The sequence below is a fragment of the Meleagris gallopavo genome, chromosome 19 (assembly GCF_905368555.1).
Source record: "Meleagris gallopavo chromosome 19, MGAL_WU_HG_1.1, whole genome shotgun sequence".
NCBI lineage: Eukaryota > Metazoa > Chordata > Aves > Galliformes > Phasianidae > Meleagris > Meleagris gallopavo.
Genome location: NC_139422.1, coordinates 5,893,226 through 5,914,005, shown reverse-complemented (window position 1 = coordinate 5,914,005; position 20,780 = coordinate 5,893,226). Strand labels below are relative to the sequence as shown.

General features: G+C 41.6%; 1 protein-coding gene across 3 annotated transcripts in view; it reads right to left on the bottom strand.

Annotated features, from left to right (window-relative positions):
- Window positions 1-20,780, bottom strand: part of NUP214 (nucleoporin 214) — a 40,348-nt gene that overhangs the window by 7,598 nt on the left and 11,970 nt on the right. For 2 of the 3 annotated variants that reach the window (XM_010720905.4, XM_010720907.4), the window contains 18 exons: window positions 20,132-20,221; window positions 19,644-19,793; window positions 19,258-19,416; window positions 17,358-17,461; window positions 16,636-16,818; window positions 16,077-16,162; window positions 15,911-15,994; window positions 15,331-15,576; window positions 14,465-14,626; window positions 13,931-14,039; window positions 11,074-11,149; window positions 10,305-10,413; window positions 9,671-9,773; window positions 7,941-8,014; window positions 4,625-6,361; window positions 3,156-3,226; window positions 2,528-2,684; window positions 158-307 (listed from right to left, as the gene is read on the bottom strand). In XM_010720905.4, the coding sequence (XP_010719207.2) occupies window positions 158-307; window positions 2,528-2,684; window positions 3,156-3,226; window positions 4,625-6,361; window positions 7,941-8,014; window positions 9,671-9,773; window positions 10,305-10,413; window positions 11,074-11,149; window positions 13,931-14,039; window positions 14,465-14,626; window positions 15,331-15,576; window positions 15,911-15,994; window positions 16,077-16,162; window positions 16,636-16,818; window positions 17,358-17,461; window positions 19,258-19,416; window positions 19,644-19,793; window positions 20,132-20,221 (3,850 nt within the window). The remainder of the gene's footprint in view (window positions 1-157; window positions 308-2,527; window positions 2,685-3,155; window positions 3,227-4,624; window positions 6,362-7,940; window positions 8,015-9,670; window positions 9,774-10,304; window positions 10,414-11,073; window positions 11,150-13,930; window positions 14,040-14,464; window positions 14,627-15,330; window positions 15,577-15,910; window positions 15,995-16,076; window positions 16,163-16,635; window positions 16,819-17,357; window positions 17,462-19,257; window positions 19,417-19,643; window positions 19,794-20,131; window positions 20,222-20,780) is intronic. The other variant, XM_010720906.4, reaches the window with a different exon arrangement.

Here is a 20,780-nt window from a genome sequence, read left to right as displayed (position 1 = left end):
AAGCAATGCTAGTAACACGTACTGATTAATTGTCCACAGACATTTCCTGCACAAATAAAAAAAAGCCCAGGCTTGGTATAGACATAAAAAAGCAGAATGCTCCACCAAATAGCTCACACAAACATGAGTGCTCATAGAGAGTGGGTTAACAAAGTACCTGCTTTGGTTGGACTAGAGAACCCAAAGCCTTGAGATGCCACGCTGCCACCGCCAGAGCTGAAAGTGCCTGTAGGTTTCTGGTCTCCAAAAGATGAGTTGCCAAATCCAAAGGCCTTGGCTCCACTGTTCCCAAATAAACTGGAAGAATCTGGGGAGATGAAGGTTACTTGTGAAGCTCATAACACACAACATTCTGTACCACACTTCATTGCTGGGTCAGGAGAAAAGGAAACCCCTTTAACTTCCCCAGTCCTCAAGCACAGGAAAGAGCAGAGGTAAGCTGTTTTCTCCATTTCTTTGGGGGTTTGTAGTTCTACCAAGCCACTCTGGAACTCATGGACCACTAAGAGCACTTTATTATTGCAGTCTTAATGAATAACAGTAGGGTCACGATATTGAGATTCCTAGCACATCCCAGTGACAGATGATTTGTCAGATGATACTGACACACTGCAGTCAGTAGAACTCAGTCACTCCCGTGAGAAATCAGAGCAACCCAACAGCTTTTCTTGACAACAACAAATATCCATTCACTACAACTACAGACTCTGTTCTCATGGCAATGGCCAGTATTTCTTAACACAGTTATTTGACAGTTAGAATTACAGGGCCTTAAAGCAGGAGCCACACTTTGCCAGCCCCACAGAGGTGACCCAAGTTTTTGTCTTTCATGAGGCTACAGAGAATCTGAGCATCTAGTAGGCAAAGGGAGAACAGCTGAAACCTTTCCCTGGTGAACCATGCATTTTATTTATCACAAAACCCAATACTGCAATAAAGGAAGACTAAGTTAACAAGGATTGAGGACTGATCTCAACCATCAAACAATCTCAGTGGCTCATTAAAGAGGCAATAAAAGCAATAGATTTGCTCTCACAATGCTTTAAATGCCACTTTTAGCCACACACTGCTAATTCTACAGCTTTCCTTTGTTCCTCTACTTTTACACCTTAGCCACTGCTTCCCCACTTCATGCTTTCTTGCTGCTGGGCTCCACCCCTCCTGCTTTCCCCTCTGTCAAATCCAATTCGCAAGTGATGAAATAAAAAAGCTGGGCAGTCTCTTCGAAACAAAAGCCACAGCTAAGAAATAGTTATCAGCAGCTTCTGTGGCATACAGATATAGATAAGGAAAGTAGATCTGCAAAAGCTGTGAACAGAAGGCATGAGTGAGCCTCAAACTAATTGCTACAGCACAGAACAGCACATATGCACTTCAGCACAAATCTTAGAGTACTACCAAGACCTATTAAGCCTGGTAATCTCAAGACTAATGTGTTTTTAATCCAAGTCTGGCAATAAAAATAGATCTTTACATTAGTGGGCAGTGATCGATCCTTGCATTAACAGTTAATTGTTTAGAGCTTCTAAGAAAGGATTCCTAACAGACCCTTTAAAGTCCTTCTTGCAAAGGAACCTGGGGATACCTTGCTGTACTCTTAATACTTCCCCTGCCTTCTTTTGTGAGGTTGCTAGGCTGGATGAGAAGCAACATGTGGGAAGGTTGGTTTGGCACTTCATGTGCAGATCAATTGAACTACAACACCCATGTGAAGTGATGCCTGCTAGCTGGCAACCAGGGCAAAAGGAAGGCCAAGCACTGAGTTCCTTCTCTTAAAGAGAACTTCAAGACAATTTCTTTATGAGCATCACAAAAGTTGGGCAGACACCCACCTCCCTGGAAGTAACCCACACCGTTTTATCAAATCTGGATAAGAACTGATAAAAGGAACTCTACAGCTCTGCTTCCTTATCAAAAGGGACTGCACCTCCAGAACAATTACTGAGTGTATTTATTTTTCTTAACTACAAATATGCGAGTAAAAAAAAAATTGATATATCCTAGGCAATAACTGAGAGCTTATCCATGCAGCAAGTTTTGATCAAATGTGTTATATGTGCTGCAAAAAGACACTCGTGTCAAGGACAGGAAGCTGAAGAAACTGCTGTCCATCACATACATTGGCTTGGTTTCACTTACGTATGAGATGCAATGACTTTTTTTTAGAGTGCAAGGAAAAGCTTCCTAACTTCAACTAAGTTGGAAGCAGACATTCAGTGACAAGAATTTAGAGTATTTGATTTTAAAAAGCATTTTGGTCACAGAATTCCACGAAGAACATAAATATTTGTATTTCTCCCCTTTGCTTGTTTGTTGCAATTGCTGCCCTACTTATTTTCCATAAACCTAGAAGGAAAACTGCAGAAGAACACATCACACATACTGTCTTGTCTGCCTCTGTTATCCCTACAAGCCTTTCATGTCAACAGAGAATTTACTCAAAGACAAAGAACAGCAGAAAAGCAGATGGGATCACAAAGCAGATGGGAGTCAGAGTGCATTTTGTATTCTTGTTTTCTTCACTTACTCTGGGAAGCTGCCGATCCAAATCCTCCACTGGAGGAACCAAAAGGATTCTTATTGGCTGCATCCTGACTTGGCTTTCCTCCCAAACCACTGAAGAAGCCTCCACCTCTCCCACCACTTCCAGATCCAAACAGGCCTCCAGTGGAAGAGGACGACTGCTAGGACACAAGAAGGGCAAGAATGGGGATCTGAACAAAGTCAAAGCAGCACATGCCCCCAGGGGTGACTTTCCCAACCCTCTGAGTGTACCAAGCACTGAAGAACCAGCAAGCAGACTCTTCAAACACATAGCACAATGAAATCTGACTTAAGTCTCACATCTCATCTACAGAACAAAGTATGCCTTTGAAAAACACTCTATTTTGTCCAAGGAATAAAGGCAGGTTTATACTCCATCCCCACGTTATCTCCCCCGCGATTAGATGCTTGTCTCTGCACACTCCTTGGAAAACATGCAGATACAGTTTTGGTGCCTCCTACATTAGCAAATACCTTCAGTAGAACCTGAGAAAACTTCTACTGACCACATCAAATTCCACCTTTTATACTAGAAGCAGGTAGAGCACCCTGAACAAATCCACTGTATGTAATAACATTCTCTTATTTCTGCAAATGCAATAAATACTTGCCTGCCCAAAGACAATGCCTCCAGTATTTGCTGCTTGCCCAAACACAGAACCCGTGTTGCTAGAACCAAAACCTGCCAAGAAAAGAAAGGAAAATTAATCACCAGAACTATTTCTAGGATAGAAGGCAACTCAGGGAGGCAACACTAGTCCAGAACAGGGAAGGACAGATCTCCTATGCCAGAACACCAGGATACAAATGATGTTACCAAACGTATCTAGGTTGGTAAAATTTGAAACGTGCCAACAAATAATAAATTCAATTGACAGTGTATTTGAAAGCCAATAAACAAGAGGCCTTTTGACTTGTGGGATTGTTGCTACCAATATGAGAGAACTGAATTTTTTTTTAACGTTGCTATAATAATGCTGCAAGTCATGGATAAGCACTGTAGCATTTTGATTTCCCCTGTGTAGAAAGGATCTGTGCTTTGTTACCTAAAGATTCCTTTTATAGATAATGAAATGTTTTGATTAAAAAAAGAACTCCCCATTCCATTTCCCAGTTCACTTAAATGTGCATTCTGTAATAAAACTTGCAGCTTCTATAATTAGGAACACCTTTCTCAAGTTCATTTCCTCCAGTTTAACTATTCTCTGTTACTGTAGTTAAAATGAACAAGAAGTTTTGCCTACAGTGCCATCATTTTTAATTAAATGAGCCTAATTAGGTTTTCTTCCTTGGAAATACATGCTCTCTAATATTACTATGTATGTTTCACTTTTCCCTGGAAGCTCTCTGAAGATTGGACAGACAAAGCTGCGGAAAAAATCCCAATATATTGCAGCAATGTGAACAACAACAGGAGACTGACAAAGAAGGTTTGGTCTGGGCAAGTGTCCAATTTAATTGTATAGACAGGTAGCTGATGGTCATGTTACTGCTATATTTAATTTGGGATACTTCCAAACACGAAAGTGGATTTAACAGATTAGTTCCTCACTAACCCATAATTTTGAGGGCTTAACACATTTTTTGCCATGACAGATCATGATATAATAACAGACCCAGCTGTACAGCCACTGTGGCATGGACACAGCACAGAACGAAGCACTGCATTCAATCCCCTGATTATAGCCTCAGAGCTACCTTGGTACTTCAGTGTAACAATTCACAGTGTAATAGTTTGAGATCTTATAGGTGTGCTGAATCCCACCCAATTCTTATGCAACAGACAGCACACCATGTAGTTCAAAATGAAGCCAAGGTAGACTTGGGAGCTGAGATGAATGCAAGATTGCAAAGCCTACATTCAGTGGTGTTCAATGGAGATCAAGGCTGAGCAAAAGCTTCTTTGGTCTCCAACATGAACTTCCCCTCCACATGCACTGCAGCTCCTATTCTTACTAATTGGAAAAAAAAAAAAAAAAAAAAGAAGTGCTAGAGGGAAAGAAAAGCATTCAAAGAAGCCTGACTTTTCCCAGTGACAGACGCTGCTAGAATACTGCGTGTCTCTGGAGTTTGCTCTTACCTGAGGCTTGGCAGAAGCTGAACCCAGCAGATGATGTAGTAGTAGTAACAGCAGCGGTGTTCCCAAAGACAGATCCCCCCTGCCCAAAGCTGCTGCTTTGCCCAAACACCAGAGTGCTGCTTTGTCCAAACATCCCACCCCCAGTGCTGGCAGATGGCTGTCCGAAGGAGAAGGAGCTTGCACTGTTGGCACTAGAAGATGCTCCAAATACATTGCCACTGCTTGAGGCTGCAGTGGAAGCTGCTGGTTGGCCAAAGGCAGGCACTGTCCCAAATCCAGACTGGTTGAAGGTAAAACCACTTGAAGAACTGCTCGCTGGCTGCCCAAAGGTCGGTGCTTGGCCAAAGGCTGGCTGACCAAAGCCCCCAGTTGTGGTGGTGCCAAATGCAGAAGTACCAAACCCTGTGCTGGCAGCCGGTGTAGTCACAGTGGCAGTGGTGGGTTGTCCAAATGGAGCTGATGCTGTGGTACCTGCCGGCAGTTGGCCAAAAACAGATGGTGTGGAAGGAGTGGCAGTCGTATCACTAGCAGGCTGGCTAAATGCTGAGCCAGAAGAGCTGGAATTTGGAGGCTGAGAGAACACTGAGGAGCCTGCAGAGGTGGGGACAAACACTGAGGCACCAACAGCTGGACTCTGAACACAAGTAGGAACATCAGCAGCAGCCAGTGTGCTCGTTGCTTCTGCAGGAGAGGCAATGGTTGTTGCAGAGGCTGTCAATGAGATGCTCTGATCCTGCGGGACAGAGGCTGAGGCAGCAGGAGGCACTGGTGCTTTCAGCTCGCTTGTGGAAGCAGGAGTAGCAATGGCATCAGGGGGAGGTGCTACTGATGCAGTACTGGAGCCCACGGTGTCCCCAGCTGCTGTCTGAGACACGGGGGGCTCTTTCATGGGCTCTGAAAGCTGTATCTGTGGCTGTGGCGCCTGCGTTGTTGTAGGTGAAGACTCAGGTGCTTCATTTTCAGATGTTTTTTCTGAAGCAGACAGCAGTTTGGCATCTCCTCCACCCTTATTAGAAGTTGCAGCCGGGGCAGCATTTTGTGATGAACTCAAGAAGTTCCCAAATGAGAGAGATGTTGAAGTAGGGACAGCAGAAGGGGCAGAAGTGGATGTGCTCATGGTGCTTGCTTGCTGAATACCAAACGAAAAGTTGAGTTTGTTTCCACTAGAGCCTCCAAGATTAAATACCCCAGGAGACCCTGTGCTGGTTATCTGAACATTGCCAAAGAGGCTGCCTGAGGCACTGGTGCTGATGGAGGTGGGTGCCGTGCCAGCTGACGTGACTGATGTTGAAGTAGCTTCTCCAGCTTTTCCTAATACCAGGGGGGGACCAAAGACAAACCCAGAAGGTGATGTAGATGCTTTAGTTGATTGTGCTCCTGCAGCACTGGTAGATGGTGTTTTAGGGGTGGTTTTGGCATTATCATCTGCTTGACCAACACGCAGTCCTGAGAAGCTCCCCAGAGTTTCTCCAGATAGATTGCTCGGAAACAAGGCGTCCCCTGGCTTAGTTGGAGGGATATCTAATTTGCCAGAGGCTGTGGAGGGAGCAGAAGACGTTGTTGCAGCAGGTTTGTTTGACTGAGTGCCATCTGCTGAAGAGCTATTTGCTACTACGGCTCCTGAAGCACTTGCTGGCTTGAGGGAGCCAAAAGCAAAGGAGCTCTCAGGGACTGCTCCAAATTTGGAACCCCCAGCAAGCGAAAATGAATCAGCTTGAGTGGACTCCTTGGCAGGGGCTGTAAATGGAAGACAGAAGTTACAAATTGAGTTATAATATGCTCAGCTCTATTTTTTTTGAAACAACAATAGCATGATTTAGTGCTATGCAGATTGCAAGGGAGTGCTTTTGCCTAGAATCCTTAACCATCAGAAAACTGGTGATCCCGTGTACATTCAGGGTATTACAACAGTGACACTTTCTGAAGCCTTTATGGACAGGTTTACAGTGGCAAACCTGTCACATATATAAGCCTCAGCTTCACAACTAACCATTTTTTTTCAGTGTAAACCAATGGTCAGAACAGAGTCATATTTTCTGGCACTTGAAAAACCTTCTCTAGAATCAAATCTTTCTTTACAGATTCAATCATTTATAGAACATCGAATGTTGTATTATGCAGATGTTTTCAGCTTTGAAATACTAGTGAAAAGCTCTTAAGCATAATTGCAAAGCAGCTCCAACAGTGTGAAACTGCTGAAGTTTTAAGGAGGGCTGAGCCAACTTTGATGAACTGTCATTTCATTTCAGAACACCACTGAATTCAGTTGTTGTTTGGACTGTTAATCAATTTGGACAAGGTATAAGAATCTACATGAGGATCAAGTAACCAAGCAAAAGATTTTTAGCACAACTAAGGCATTATCCTCGTTTTTTTTACCCTATACTAATAACTGACACTGAAAAACGCATCTTTTATTTCCTCCTGGAACACTGACATTCCTTTTGTTTTTCTTCCTTTATCATCTAACAGGCAAAAGTGCTGCCATTCCTTGCAGCAACACAAGGTAACTGCCCTTGCTAAGGCTGTGCTTTACAGTTCTGTTTCCAGCACCTCCCAATTCCTCCTTTAATCTGTGTTATTTACCTAAACTTTTATGATAACTTCAAGTTTTAAAGCAAGTTAGTTGTTTCTGGTTAAGGTCAACAGAATATTGGTAGCGTTTCTGTGGCTGTGATAATTTAAGGATGTAAGCTAAGAGGTGTTATCTTGTATCAGAGCAACTGATAATGTAGGAAGGGAGAGAGAGGAGGACGGAGACTTCTGAGCATGCAATCTCTTTTTCAAGGCTGAAACTAGAGTCAGTTAAGTTCAAGACAATCATAAAGCAGATGCTTCAGATCCCTCTTCCCAGACCAGGTGAATATGATCTACCTATGAAATGGAAAGGCAGCCTATACGTTGACACTGTCAAGTTAGCTTTATAAGCAACCCAAAGCTGCTCCTATTACTCCCTTCCCATTATTAAATGTTCACTCCACATAACGCCAGCTTCCTATGCCAGGCTACTTCAGCAACTTAAAAATCTACAGATTAACCACAGAGGAAATGACTGCAGATATATTACCCTTCTCATAAACTAGAACCCCTTGAACATTCATGGTAGCAAATATTTTGTTTCCTCTTAATTGAAAGGCAGATGGCCTAGATTCTCCTACACTACAGGACATAATCCAGCATAGGTATACAATATTATTGCAGCTACTGCAATTTTAATAATAGAAGTGCAATATAAAACAAGAACCACATGAATTAGGAAGAGTAAGCATTCTCTTAGCAGAGGACAGATGCATTTTGCACACTCTTCCAAGCCAACCTTGTGAGGCAGCGAGGCTGGGCAGTGTCGGTGATGAAGCAGCTGACGTGACAACACCAAAATTAAACCCAGACCTAGGAGGAAAGAAGAGAAAGGGAAAGAATGACTTTGAGCTCAAAGTGCTGAAATTTCCAACCCCATGATTAACACAACCTTGAGACTCAGATTCCCTGTGCAAGCCTGTATTAGGTCAGACACACAGGCATACATGCACAAGAACAGTTTCTCCAACTAGATATTTGTTTCTCCCCTGACAAGTTTTCTAGGAGGGCCAATGAGAGTCAGAATTCAAAACCCTTTCAACTGTCCCTCATCCTCTCATATTCTTTTGTTTCTGCTGTATGTTTCTTCTCCATTCAGCTCAGCAGCTAAACACCATGCACCAAACCATTATAACTCATGGGAGACCAGCAACAGCAGAGGCTGTAGCAGTGACCAGAGCTTATTGAAAATTAAAAATCAGAATGGTAAGAGAGGCACGTACAGAAGGGAATAACTGGACACTGCCATCCCTTGAAAAGGACATCATTCACAGCAAGACAGAAATTAAAGTTTCTGTGATTGCTGAACACTAAAAAATTGTGTCTTGCAAAAATGCTGTGATCTTTCAAAATGAGCAATGGGGTGCTCCAGAGACCTTCATCCCCTGAGGCTTTTTAAGCTTTCTCACTGCCTTCTCCTCTGATTCTCAAGGACCAGCTGCTGATGTAGCAGTCAGGCTGCATAACTAAGACATCACAGACAACAGTGCTGTATTTAGCACGTGGTTTATAGACTGAAGCACTGCAGCCTGGGACAAAGACAGGGCTTGTTTGCTTTTTGAATCAGAATTTCAGTGTTTCAAGAAGACTTTTTTAGCCTTTTGAAGAGTACTGCAGGGCACTTAGATAACATCCACTTGACAACCAACAAAGAAATGTTTAAGACTGAATGAAAACAGTTGTTTGAAAGTATGAGTGCATTCTGAAATACTTAGTGTTACCAGCTTCATAAAGAGAAACTCACTTCAATATTAGATACTTAAATATGGAGAAATTCAAACAATTATTTATGAGGAGCCAACTCTTCTAACTCAAAGATAGAATATGACCAAAAGTACTCCATCAGGGAGGTTTCAGAATCACTAAATGTTCATACCCTGTACCTTGCTTTGCATTATTGTTACATGACAGAAACCACCAGATGGCATGGTGACTCTTTACTCATTTTCACAGAGTACTTTTTGAGTCACAACATGGAATTTGTTCTGTTGCTTCAAAATAAAGTAATCCAGCAAGTTTGACCATCTGCACAGATTTCAAGCCCTAACTGGAAACTTCTGCACTTCTGTATCTCAAACGTCCACTGGCATTGGAAACCTGCATAGGTACGTCCAGGTAAGAAAACACTGGATTACCCTCTTTGGAATCAATCTTCAGAAGGATTATAAAAATGATCATATTCAGGTTATTCTCCATTTTTCTCTGGAATTGGAAGCTTCCAAAGTTCAATGTCTCCACTTGCTCTTGTAAAGTCAAAATTCATTCTCACATGTGAAGACTTCTCCCTGTGCAACTTACTGGGGATGATTTTCCTGTGACTGCTCTTTTTTCCTCTAAATAAGAACAGAGTTTAAAACTATCCATGCTGTCATTTTACAGTACTCTGCAGCTTGTAGGCAATGCTTGTGGTAACAGATGATATATTCATACAAACATCAAATACAAAGAAATGTTGAACTTCATACAGACCCCACAGAAGAAAAGGAGAAAGCCTTGTTAGGCTGTGCAGATGTTGCTGGCACTGATGTCACTGTAGAGGTCACAGCTGTAGCAGTTTTTGCTGTCCCTTGTCCTGTAAAGTTATACAAAGAAGCATTACAAAAAAGAAGACAGTTCACATCATCCAACTACCAAAAAACAACAGAAGAGTTTGTGGGCACAGCCAACGGTTTTTTTCAGGATTTTTTGCTAGTTAAATTAGTCTGATATTTGAACATAGAAACATTCCTGCTGCTGTTACATCATCATAGAGTATGTGAATTATTTCAAAGATGGAAGGCAACAACATATATCTGATTAGAGGAAAGACAGGTGTCACCATCTTTAGATGCTCTTTCAAAGCCTGCTGCTACAGGTTACACATTCTGAGTCCACTCTAAAAGAGGAATCACTAAATCCTAGATGTAGGCACATAGACAGAATACAGGGTTGTACACAACACTGCACTCCCGTTCCTCTGTACTTTATCATTCCTGCCTTCAGATAGACACAGCAGCCTCTCAGTGGAGGCAGATCTCTTTTCCTCAGGGTCTTCATTCTCTAAACTGTCACCCTGACAAGTGACATCCAAGGCCTTATTTCTGTCTCCACCACCTGAGATTACCTGAGATTTTGTTGCCAGATGATGTGGGACCAGGTGTAGATGCCACGGGACAAGATGTAGATACAGAAGAAGGTGGAGCCTGTCCCTTAAGTGAGCTTGTTTGGGGTGTCTAAAAAACACAAAGATGCTTTAAGTCAACGCAGTCTCCATACTGACAAAGGTCCTTCTGATCCTGGTCTGATATTAAAGAGTCAAGCATAACAAATTAGAGGAAGGTGGTCAAAGTACTTGGCAGCACCCTTCAATTTTGGGCCCTCTATATCTTGACATTTAAACACTGCTTAATTCAACTCTTTTAACAACTCTCTTGCAGAGGCCAGCAAACCTCCATGTGCAACAGCTCACTGACTCCAGGAGAAAGAGACCATTGCATGGTTTTCCAATGTGCTATCACAACACTTAGCATCTTACCCACCAATAAGAAATGTTTTCAATAAGATACAGGATAGGGCAACAACTCTTTGCCTTGATTAACCAGCACTTCATTTTGGTGAGATTTGAGTATATTTACCTAACACCATTTCCTTTGTTGTTAGCTGCCACCCTTACTGCTGCAAGACTGTAGCCACTGAAAAGCTGCAAAGGTCTTCAATAGTGAGAAAAGGCAAGACATAAAAATAAACCTAGGTCACAGATAAATAAACAGTGCCAAGAATATGGGGCAAGCTGTGAAAGAAACAGATGACCTGTACACCAACAACTAAACCCCAAACTGTATTTAACATGTCTGGGCATGGTACACCACAGGGAAAGTTCTGTATCAAGATACCTGCTTAGCCTGATTTGTAGCAACAGTTGCCAGAACTTGGTGGACTGCCTGGGCTGCAGAGTGAGGAACTGATGACCTGAAAAAGAATTATTAAAACATTAAATGAATGACAAGTCTGAAAGTAGATTTGCTTGTCCCTTGGAATGCACAGCTTCCAAAAGACTTGAATAACCTCCGTTATTAAAGATTCCAAGCACAACTCCAAATGAACAAATCTGATTAGGGAATAAACCTCTTAAATGAATCATCCACATTTAACAAAGGAAGTCTGCAAATGCGTTTAAAGCTCCAGACTTAAATGATCCAGTCTTCTTCATACACTCTTTTCTCCAAAGAGAGTCAAGCTTTTCTACTTTACAAGGAGCTGGAGAAAAAAAAATCAGCAGGTAAGGGGATTACAATTTTATGCCTAGTGGATAACAAAAGTAAAAAGCTTCCTTTATAGTGTAGAGCCCAGACAAGTACAAGTAAGTACATGCAACCCTCAGAAATGCTGAGCAAGAAGCCAAAGCTACAGAAATAAAAAAAAATAAAAGGTGTTCTATTTCTTTGAAGTGTAATATAAGAATTAATGAAGTTATGACAAGAAGTGTGATAAGGCTAACCTATATTCTCCAAACTAGGTTTGGAATTTTGACCATGAAATAAATTGCACGTAGAGCCTGCAGACAACTACTGCAAAATGACACCTACTTCCAAGGTGAAGCATCCTATGTGAGCCATAAATACACCTAATCACTATAGCTTGAGAACAGGCATCTAGTTTTAGCATCTCAAGTAAGTGGCTCACCAGCTTTAATGGTTAGTGCCAGAAGCCTTCAGCAGCATAACAAATTCAACACTTAATTGCATCGTCTTAAGTCTCTTACCCTAGTGGAGTCTTTCCATCTCGACATAGGCCAGGTATTCCCTAACACAATAAGCAATCTCTGTAGTACAGAAAGGACCAATGCTGTAAACTCCAGACAGCAGGAGAATCTGAGCATTAAAAGTTAAAAAAAGCATGAGAACTCCCAAACTGCACTGATCAGCTACATGCCCACTCACAGAAGTTTCCTGCTAGATATGCCAAAGGCAGGGGACACACTCATGCAACAACGTACGTCAAGTTCACACAAACCCTGGACAAAGAAGGAAATGCAAAGTCTGTGATATTCAAGATATGGTAGGCCCTTTTTCCAAGAAAGGTCACAAGACAACTCGATCCTGAGGTCCTCTGACAATGAAAAGGCTGGTTTTGATTTCAGTCTGAAAACTAAATACGAATAACTGGGCTGGAACCACCACCACACCTAGACACAGGCTGCTGCACAGCCAATAACAACTGAAAGATCATCACTGCTTAACAACCCGCAGAACATGCTGTGGTGGCAAAAGGCAGCCAGTACCTCTGAAGAAGCAAAAACTGATGAATTAATTTTGCTCAGTGAATGCTCTTTATTTTAGTGCTCAATCTGACTGGCAGGCTCAATCAGGTAGAATTGTTAGTGTTTTATGACTTCAAAATAAGACTGTAAAAAGCCTTCAAGACAACAAGCCAGCTAGTGCTCTCTTCTGCCAATCTAAAACTATTTCAAAGTAAAACGTGTCTTTAGCTACAATCCAAGTGAACACCGATCTCAGATATGCATCACCAACTTGTGTCTGGGTCTATGTACTGCCAGTACTCTTTGCTGTTTTTATTACTGATTTGATGAAGATGGGAGATCTCCTTAAATCAATTTTACAGACAACCCACTTACAGCAAGTGAAGAACTCTTGCCAGTCAACGCTACTTTTAGCAAAATTTCCCAAGCAGAGTTGTTCGTTTTACCACATTTAGAAGAAAATACATTAGTAAAAACTCCCAAACTTTTTCCCCACTTAAAATGCAGAAGAATTCCTGTGTTAGCTTTCAATGAAGCTGAGCTCCATCAGTGTAAGACTGCTCCCTTTTTGAAAAGCTACAAAAGGAATTTTACTTTCTTCTTTGACAATGAAGAGTATACACACAAGTATGAAAATCAGAAATAATGTAACAGAAATTGTCTCAAGAGCTGCATGTGTTGTCCACAGTTATCTGGATAAAGAATATGCAGCTCCATGAGGACTTACAATCAGACGTACGTGGTGATTTATCCTGTTTTTAATGCCTTGACACCATGACAAATGCAGTAACCTCAACTTTGCTCAGACCTTTCAGTAATGCCCTTGCCTCCCCACCCCAGAAATGGCCATGCATTATCTTGGTCTTAAGAATCTGTAGGAACATCAAGCAAATACAGTTTCAAGGTCGTTACCAGACGAGGGAAAGGGACTAGTTCTGCAGCTGGTGACAGAGCCTGGTGATAAGACAGAAATCTCTGGAATGAGCTGAGCTGGCTGTTGTCTCTAGGCAGCAGAGAGTAGGAAAGCCAAGAGCTGCAGCTAACTCAGAAGAAATTTTAAATTCAAGGTTAAATACCAGAAGCCAACCTTGATAGTTTCCCTATGAGCATGACAGCTTTACAGCTCTGTATTCTTCCAAAGCAATCAACACCCAGCCCTTCAGTCATTATTCAGTATTAGTGACTGGAAATCTCAGATCCAAATGTTCACAATAAAACCACCAGATTTCTGCAGGAGAGAATGAATTAAAACACATTTCAGAGATAAACGGAGGCTGATGATTTTGGTCCTGTTCGTTCATTCAAGGACTTACTAACAGCTTGTCCTGATCTGGAAAGAAAATACTTTTTCCATTCATTCCACAAACGCAAGACTCATTTCTAAACACTCACCACTTCACACTAAGTCAGACTGCTGCTCTACACTGGTAGATGTGCTCTACTGCAAGCACTAGTGAAGGCTACCATAAAAAAAGGAAGACCCCACTCACCCTATTACTGTAGAGACAGCTGGAGTCAACGCACCAGTCTTGAGTTCTCGTACATTCACCACCTGGGGAACGTTCTTCAGAGTTGATTCAGTTAAGGAGGTACTCACAGCTTTAAGAAAAACAAGAAATTTGGTAAACACCCCATATTAAACAGTGCAATCAATATGGTGTCTCTGAGTAACTCCAGAAGAAATCTATCTAAGTTTCTAGAAGGTATGTGGCATATCTGGCCCAGATGGTTGACCATCTCAGCCTCCAGAAAGGACACCGACAAATCAATTCTTCACCTGTGCCACGGTCTCCTAAGTCATTGGCTTTTCTGCCACTGCACAGATCAGGAGGGGTACAAAGAACAGTGATGGGGGAGTTTCTCAGGCATCTTATACCAGTAGCTTACAGGAAAGAGGAAGACAAAAACCACTGGATAGCTCAGAAGCACAATACACAGAGACATGTTGCATTGCAACAGTCTTTTCCTCTAAGAGTGCTGAATTCCTGTGAAATTCACATTCAAATGCTCAGCCATCCTTTTACCTGGGGACTGGGTGGCCATCTGCCTCCGCAGAGCTGCCGCAGCAGCTGCCTGTGGTGCTGGAACAGTGACGGTGGGAGCAGGAGCCCCATGTTTCACAGTCTTTGTTGCAAGCATTGTGCTGTCTGCCCCTTGTGGGATGACTCTGTTCGAAGATGTAGGCACTAAATAGCAAACAAAAAAAAAATATTACAGTTCACTGCATCTTTTCAAATCAGGAAAACTTGAAAGCCTTTGCAAACTACATTTCCTACGATTACACAGCTTCCATCTGATAAGACAGTTGACACTTTTCTAGCACAGCCAGTTTGAGTAACTCAATGTATTCAGCATGTAAATTGCAGTAGTTGTCATTTCAGTGCATCAGATGACTTTCAGTTTGTTGTTGTAGTCACTTCTTCTGACAGCTTATTTTTCATTTTAGGGTGTTCAAGTTCTCTGATTGCAGACAAGGAAATCTGAGTATATGCAAATTTAGTTCTTACTGTTTCTGGGCTCAGAAGTCTTAACTTTGTGCACACTGACCAAATGCAGAACTACTTCAGCCTTCTGTTTTTGAGGGGCAGCATTTTAAGAAATAAGGCAAATTACTAAAGGAAGACAGTGCCACCTATGGCCAGTATGATCTATAAGTAACAAGCTGTCAAAATGCAGACAGTGAGTCAAGGTCCTTTGGTGCACTTAGGTACTTTAGTGTGTTCACAAGATTACAATGCCACTCTGCTAGCTGCTTCTGGAACTTGGCATTGTAAATTTCCCTGTTGCAGTCTCATTTCTCCAGGATTTGAAGCATGGGCAATTGATACAGTGGTTAAAGACACTGACAAGAACACATGCAGAACAGCAGAAACACTGCAAAACAACTCACACAGAGTACCCAAGGAGGGGTGTTGTTTCCCAAAGGATGGAGGCTGAGCCACTAAACCAGGCTGGATAGATGGAGTTCGGACCACAGGGGCATGACGAGGGACTTGGATGGGAGCAGCCTCCTCTTCCTGGTCTGCTGCCTGCAGATCCTCATTCTCCAGGGACTGGGAAACTGAGGATGTTGAACTAACTTCATCCAAGTCTTCATAGTATCTTGTGGACAAGAAGGCAGATCGGGACAAACTTGCTACAACAGAAACAAAAGACAAGTGTATGCTAAGGTGAGAGAACCATCCAGCCTAACAGCTAAGACATACATCCTATTTTAGGATGCTCTTCTACTGGCTTGCTTTAATCCTACACTGCTAGGATATGACTTCTTAACTGCCAAGAAACACAACTTTTGGTAAGATTGTAACTGAAGTAAATTCTTACTGAGGGCAGATGAGGGAGCAGTAAGGGTGAAGTAAGGGCAGAGGCTGTAAGAAGCTGCCCTGAGCTAATCTCAGCATTGGTTCCCACAGGAGGTAACTCACTCTCCTACAAAGCATTCCAGACTTTTAACGTAGCTAAAGCTTTACCTGGAGCTGTAGACCTAACTGGCGGAGTCTTCCTCTTGGCTAGAAAATTCCTCAACTGTGTCAGCTTCACAGGGGATAATTTAGCTGGAAAACAGAAGAGAATTATTAAGTCTGTACCAAAGTATTAACATTTATACATGAATACCAGGAAGAAAGAATACACTACCAGGTACTTTAGGCGGGGGTTTGGCACGTGATTCCAAGGTAGTTTTCATCAAGGCACTGCGCAGGCTTTCAAGGTCACTGTCAAAACTGACATAGCAGAACAATTAAACATAAATCAACCAAATTAAGAACAAAACAAGGCCAAAATGAATCACTAGAACTACTAACTTATCTGGAAGAACAGCTGGCTCCTCTAGATACTGTGCTATTTATACGTACATATATTGATTTTCTTTGGAAATTTCTAAGGGTCATTCACTTCCTCCCCTGAATTCTGACAAAAACAGCAGCACCTCTGCCCAAAGGTTCAATTATCTTGATTGTGCTATTATAAAAATATAACTTTCATGAGAAATTTGTGATGAGCATCAAACAGTGCATCACAGAAATACAAACAGAGAGCTTATGTATTACCTGGGCACAGTTTGTATTATTTCTAGGATGTACTGCTCTCACACACCACATCCACAAAACTCCGTTCTTTGGAGAACACACACTTGTATACTGCTGGGAGCAAGAAGACAGTGGCAACACCACTCAGGAACCTGCATTTCACATACCTTTGAGCACTGCTAAAAGCAGACGTATCACTGGGAACACTCCACTGAGATGTTTGATTATACAGTCGGAGCTGCTGTAGGCTGTTCACCAACTGATTTAGTCTCTTCTTCTGCTGATTGATTATTTCCCGGTTATTAGCAAGGGCGTTAAACAAAGTCTCTCTTTCAGGAACAATCAGACGCCTTAAGACATCAGACCAAGAAACATGGATCAAAACGGTTCTACATACCTGTCCACAAGCAGGCATGCATATAACAAAGCAGTTTGGTGGTTCCTGCTAGTTCTACTCCATTAAGTCAAACACACATTGATTTAAACACAAAGGCAATTCTGTTTGTCTCAAATGCACATTCCTCCTTTGGGCATGCAGTAAGTTTATTTGCTTAGCTCGTTTACTAGAATATATTTTATTTATTAGGAAGGTTTCATTAGCTCCCACCAATGGATGCATTTAGTCCCTACACAGCTTATTTTACAGGTTTCCTATTATCAACACTATTTCGCCAGGCAAGGGGATGTAACAAGCATGTAACAAAGTTCCACAGCCAAGTAATGTGAACCTACAGTTCTCCTCTTACATGTCTTAGTTGAACTTAATTCATAAACCCCACAAAAAAAGACTGCATTGTTAAACAGAAAAAGGGTTTTGTCTATTGATGAGGGGCAGTGACTGATTCACTGATAAGATCCTCACAGTTCTGTATTCCAGTTTGTTACTCACTTCTGCTTTCTCTCCTGTTCCAGGTGCCGATCCCATTCCAAATCCAAAACGTCATTCACATCCTGAACAGCAAACTTTACGTATTGGTGCAAGCGTCGAATTTCCTGCCATGCAAAATAAATCAGATTTTAATTCACTTCAGAACCCTCTGTTTCAGTGAAAGAAGCTGAAAACCCTTTGGGTTCAATCAGTCCAAGCCATGTGACACCTACCCATATTTTTGTCTGGAAAATTTAACCAGTAAGATAGAATGCAACGCAAAAATCTAGTTATTAATCTCTGGAGTATGTGCAGGGTTTGCCTGGCCATTTTATCCTAGCTCTGAACTATAAATAAGACTTTCTATAAGGTCTGCAAAACACTGCCAGGTCGTTTCAGAAAAGATGGTACAAACATCAGGCATCGTACAAAACAAGTCTTATTTCAAACTTCATTTCCAGAAGATGAGTCATTTGCTTCCACTTCACAAAGCTGAGATGTCTAACAGTTACAGGTGATTGAATCTTTGCAGGCTATTCACGTGGCTCTGGAATATCAGCATTCACAGACCACGATTCACAAAAGCATTCATGAACATGTGCAGTTCCCACGTTAATGAAAAGAATTAACTTGATTTTTACAGGTTGGAAATGAAAAAAAATAAGGCACAAAGAATTAAGTGATTTCTCCATAACCATACAGTTGCAAAACTAGCATAATGAAGTCAGATACCTCTCGCTACAAGACCTGCTCCTAACCAAAACCAGCTTTCTGTCTCATAGTTGTCATCCCTCCAACCTGTCACAGCATGAAAACCCCTTTAATTTGCATTTCATAAAATGGAAATGAAAACCGCATTTCGTTTCAGCTCATCTCAAGAGAATGTTCACTTAAGCACAGTGATGAACCAGCCAAGTAACGTTCTTTGGGAAGGATTCCACTGCAAAGGTTTTCAAGATACAGCATGAAATTCTAATGTATCAAAGCTAACTTGAAACCAAACCCAGTGCTACTGGGAGCTTTGTGTTACACATAACAAGGCACTGATTTCCTTCCTAGCAATTACAAGCTATATGTAGTGTCAATTCTGAACAGCAAATCAATATGCCTGGACATAAGAAAAGCCTCTGTGTTGTTTTGTTTTTAATGAAGCTTTAAAAAAAAAAAAAAAATCAAAATAGTCTAAGAAGTCAACCAAGTGTTCATCCAGGTGAACAAGGGTGATGCTAATTCAACAAAAACTAACTCAGAGTAAAGCTGTCTTTCTAGCAAACTTCCAGGTCAACTTTCTGAAAGCTCTTTCCTTACACACCAATCCACTTCTCTCCCACTCTTGTGATTCTTTCCACATGATCCTTTCAGCATCAGTGAAATATGCATTTCAAGGTTACCATCTCTCTGAAGTCGCAAGTGTAAACTTTTCACAGAGAAACACAAGACATCAAAGAAGGCATAAAATTCAGACTGTGAATCAATTCACAAAATCCAGGTAAAAATTAGAGATGAGACCTAAAAAAGTTACTCTGGATCAGCTGATTCCTAGCACTGCCTGAATTCACGTTCTTGATACCCACTGCAACAATGACACTCAGTTATGCCTTCAGCCTGCCAGTCAAACCTCTTGAAGGGAATTTATCAGTGCACAAAATGTATATTTGTAGGGCACATTCACTCTATTTTTCTTAGAGTTAAATAGCATTCTCATCACCAGAGCTGTAACAAAGAGTGCAGAAATTTTGACTCATCACTGCTAATTGCATGCAATGCAAACTTGGGGAAACAAAACTAATCGCACTTACACTACACTATGTGGAAGCAGTAAATACGAGGGCAGAACAAAACCACTGGCAACCTACACACACAAGTCCCCCTTATCATATCTAAAGCTCTAGATTTTAAGCTGGTTACCCACGCTTCATACCTGAAGTTGAGCTTCACTCTTGGGATCCAAAGGTTTCTTATAAAGTAAGTGCAAATACCCCAAGCTATGATTCCGCTCATTCTGCTCTCTGGCCTCTTCTACTCCTGCAAATCCTTCCAGCAAGGTTGTTTTCAGAGTACTAATATCTCCATGCAGTGACTGCAAATAGAACAGATGGGATAAAGCTCAAAGCAACATTTTTCCGCTGCCATCTCTTAGACAAAGGCTTCTGCAAATGTTCATCTGAAAGAGCAAATGCATATGTTGCATACTTAAGAGGTTCAATCCACATTTGTTCAACCTAGCAGGTTAAGTGGAAACATCAGGTGACAACAGTCATTACTGAGGAGTTAAACAGATTGAAGATACCCAGTCACACTTCTCACCTCAGTTGTTTCTTTAATTTCCAAGAGGAAGGTGTGCAGATCATCTGACTCAGTTCGCAACGTTTTCATTTCCTCTGGAGTACCCACTTGGAAACAGGCTTTGGAAGTCCTGGCCTTCAGCTCCTCCATTTCCTTTTGAAAATGTGCAATCTGCAAAGGAAAGAAGTAAATGCAGCCACTAAGCTATAGCACGGTCTGGAACAAAAGTCACAGATGTTTCTACAAAACCACCAACCCGCATCACTTTATAATCAAACCAAGAAATTCTTCTTGCAAAGTAATATGAAAGAATACCCAACTTTTCCAGCACAGGGATTGAAATTAAAGATGACTGAACAGGACATACAAACAGCATTATCACCTTCTGAAAATCTTCCATTCTGATTCCTGAACTACTGAAAGACATCATCAAAATGCTTGCAAATTGAAAATAAATGCTTCAGCTTCTAAAATAAAGAAAATTGCTTGGGGAAAAAAGAAAACCTCACCTCCTCTCTGATTCCTGCTATGACAGGGTCTGAATCCTTCCACTGGTGGGCAGGTTTGTCTAAAGCTGTGCTGGAGAGTGCTGATTTGCCCTGGAGGAATAAACAAACAACCAACCAACCCCACACACAATATTAAGTACGTAGTACTAGCACGAGGGAGCTTTGAATATTAAAAAGTCTGCTGTTACAACTCCAGACACCGGTCACCAAGAAGACAGTTGCCATAATCATAACCTTTGTTCCATTCTAATATAAAGGCACATGCATGTTCAAAGTAGTACCGCAGACACGTGGCTAAAGCTTTGTGAAAGCAAAGGAAATCTTTAGGTGCTGCTCTGTATTACATTTTGATTTTGTTATCTAGAATTGGTGTCTCAAGATACCATCAAAGCAACTCTTGGCAGCAGATTAGCTGGAAGAGCTGTTCATTGCTCGTTTCCATAACAACAGTAAGAATTAGTTTTTTCTGCAACTCTGATCATGGCAATATACTGTGAAGTTTTGTTTTTCAAAAGTCGTGCAAGGAACACAACTGTGGTCCCACTGACTTGCAATTTTTATTTATGTCATGTCTAAAGCAAGCCAGTTCTTTGACCCTAAGATTATTCAATTAGTCTAAGGAACTCAAAGCAATTCAAGGGCTATGAAA